A 2386-nucleotide genomic window follows, 5' to 3' on the forward strand; every position below is an offset into this window, starting at 1 on the left:
ATTTTTCCTCTGGTGCTGTTTTCCAGGCGTTGTTTGAGGCGGGGGAGAAGAAATGGGGCACGGATGAGTCTCGGTTCCACACCATCCTGGTGTCTCGCAGTTACGCCCAGCTCCGCGCCACCTTCCAGGAGTACGCCAAGGCCGCTAACAAAGACATCGAGGACTCCATCAAGTCAGAGATGAGCGGGGATATAAAGGACGGGATGTTGGCTGTCGGTATGAGAAAACACCGTTATCCTCCTTATTTCTCCTCCTTTTCTACCTGTCCAGCTTCTGTCGTCCTTTTCTCTCCTCTTCCTTTCTTATCAAATTATAGAGAGCTATGTCTTCCTTGTCTCTCCTCCTCCTTTCTTATCTAACATCTATCCTCCTTGTCTCTCCTCCTTTTCTACCAGTCCAACTTCTGTCATCCGTATCTCTCCTCCTCCTTTCTTATCAAAGATCTATCCTTCTTATCTCTCTTCCTCCTTTCTTATCAAACATGTATCCTCCTTACCCCTCCTTCGTTTCTTCCTGTCCAACTTCTCTCATCCTTTTGTCTCTTCCTCTTTCCTTATCAAACTTCTATCCTCCTTATCTCTCCTCCTACTTTCTTATCCAACATCTATCATCCTTATCTCTCCTCCTTTCCTATCAAACATCCGTTGTCCTTATCTGTCCTCTTTTCCTATCAGACATCTATCGTCCTTCTTTCCTATCAAACATCTATCATCCTTATCTCTCCTCTTTCTTTCCTATCAAACATCTATCGTCATTATCTCTTCTCATTCTTTCCTACTAACCATCAATCTCTCTTCTGTTTTGTAAGTGACTGTCTAGCAACACCTCTAATCTTCAACACTTATTTGACCTAAATTAAGTGTGTTGCAAACGAACAAACTTCTTTTCTTTGTACGCTGCTGTCTACTAGTAGCACCACCATAGTGTGCTCAAAGTTTCGTTGCACAACTTTTTGTAAAATATCTCCTCAACTCTCGAAAATAGACTCTCCAACCTTTGCACAGTGATTGTATCAATTGTCCGTCTTAAAAGATAAATATTTTTTAGAAGTACTTGTTAGCTGTTTTCTAAAAAACTCCTTAATAAATACTAATAAAACATTCCTGTGGGTGGTTTCTAGTACAGCTTTTAAAAGGTTTACAGCTGGGACAATATCACTTTTAAAAGCAAGTCTGTCTTTTTTTTTCTAATTGCAAGATTATGTTTATTGAACGTATGTTTTGAGAACTTTCAGTGCAAAAAAAGTTTCTGGAAACTAGTCTTGCCATTAAAAAGTGTCATTGGCGAGCTGTGACGTAGGCCATACACGTACGCAAAATGTGTTTGAGAAGCAGGAAGTGCTGTGGACAATTCCATTTTCTGCGTGAAGGAGATAAGTAGTATTTTATATAAATCTATGAAGAAAAGTTTTTTTAAAGTTAGCCTCAATTGTTGTGGAAAAATAGGATTAAGTTAAGACAAATTGATACAACCTGCTGTGCAAAGGAGGGGTGACATTGATTCACCAGTTAAAAAGATGTTTGAGGATAAGTTGCACCACAAATTTTTGACCGCACTATAATCTTCGGATTTTATATGACCTTAACTGGAAAAAGAAAAAGAGGAAGACCAACTGGAAGCTATAGTGGCACAATAAGGGGTGAGGCAATCACCCTGGGTCTGGATTTGCCGACATTGGAGGAAGTGGCCAGGGACAGATAAACATGACGTCGACTGCTCTCCGCCTTATGTACCTGACTGTATAAGTGAAATGGTGAAATGGTATAGGTTTAACACCCCTATCAACACTATTAGGTTATTTAAGGGGGGGGGGGGAACCTCCTAGTTTAACGTCCATTTCCGATAGGACCGAACCAAGTGGGAAGTTCGTGTAAAGTGCCTTTCCCAAGAACACAACGTCGGACCGATCTGAGGCTCGAACCCCCGAAACTGCAATCTCATGATTACGAGTCCGGTAGCCTAATGACTGTATAGGGAGAGAGTAAGTAAGTAAGTCAACATAGCTCTGCACCTTAGGTAGGCCTACCTGACAGTATAGGGAGAGAGTACGTAAGTTAGTAAGCTATTGTGTTGCAAGAGCCAAAAAAAAACCCAGCAACCTCTTCCTAAAACGGAACTAAACATGTTCGTTTCCATTATGTGCCAACTTGTTTGTCTTTTCGGTGAACAGTGTTTGACTCATGATAAGAGATATATGCACAACCTGTACTTATTCATTATGGATACTTTACTTATCAAATGAGTGTTTTATGTGATGTGATGTGGGCCAATGGCCTTAAACACTGAAGAAACTTCCTTCCTTCCTTCCTTCCTTCCTTCCTTCCTTCCTTCCTTCCTTCCTTCCTTCCTTCCTTCCTTCCTTCCTTCCTTCCTTCCTTCCTTCCTT

General features: G+C 41.2%; 1 protein-coding gene across 1 annotated transcript in view; it reads left to right on the plus strand.

Moving 5' to 3' along the window:
• Window positions 1–2386, plus strand: part of LOC101851350 (annexin A4) — a gene marked incomplete at its 5' end in the record, with an annotated part of 32516 nt that overhangs the window by 25675 nt on the left and 4455 nt on the right. The window contains 1 exon segment of the mRNA XM_035969929.1: window positions 27–216. Within this exon segment, the coding sequence (XP_035825822.1) occupies window positions 27–216 (190 nt within the window).

The sequence above is a fragment of the Aplysia californica genome, unplaced genomic scaffold (assembly GCF_000002075.1).
Source record: "Aplysia californica isolate F4 #8 unplaced genomic scaffold, AplCal3.0 scaffold00196, whole genome shotgun sequence".
NCBI lineage: Eukaryota > Metazoa > Mollusca > Gastropoda > Aplysiida > Aplysiidae > Aplysia > Aplysia californica.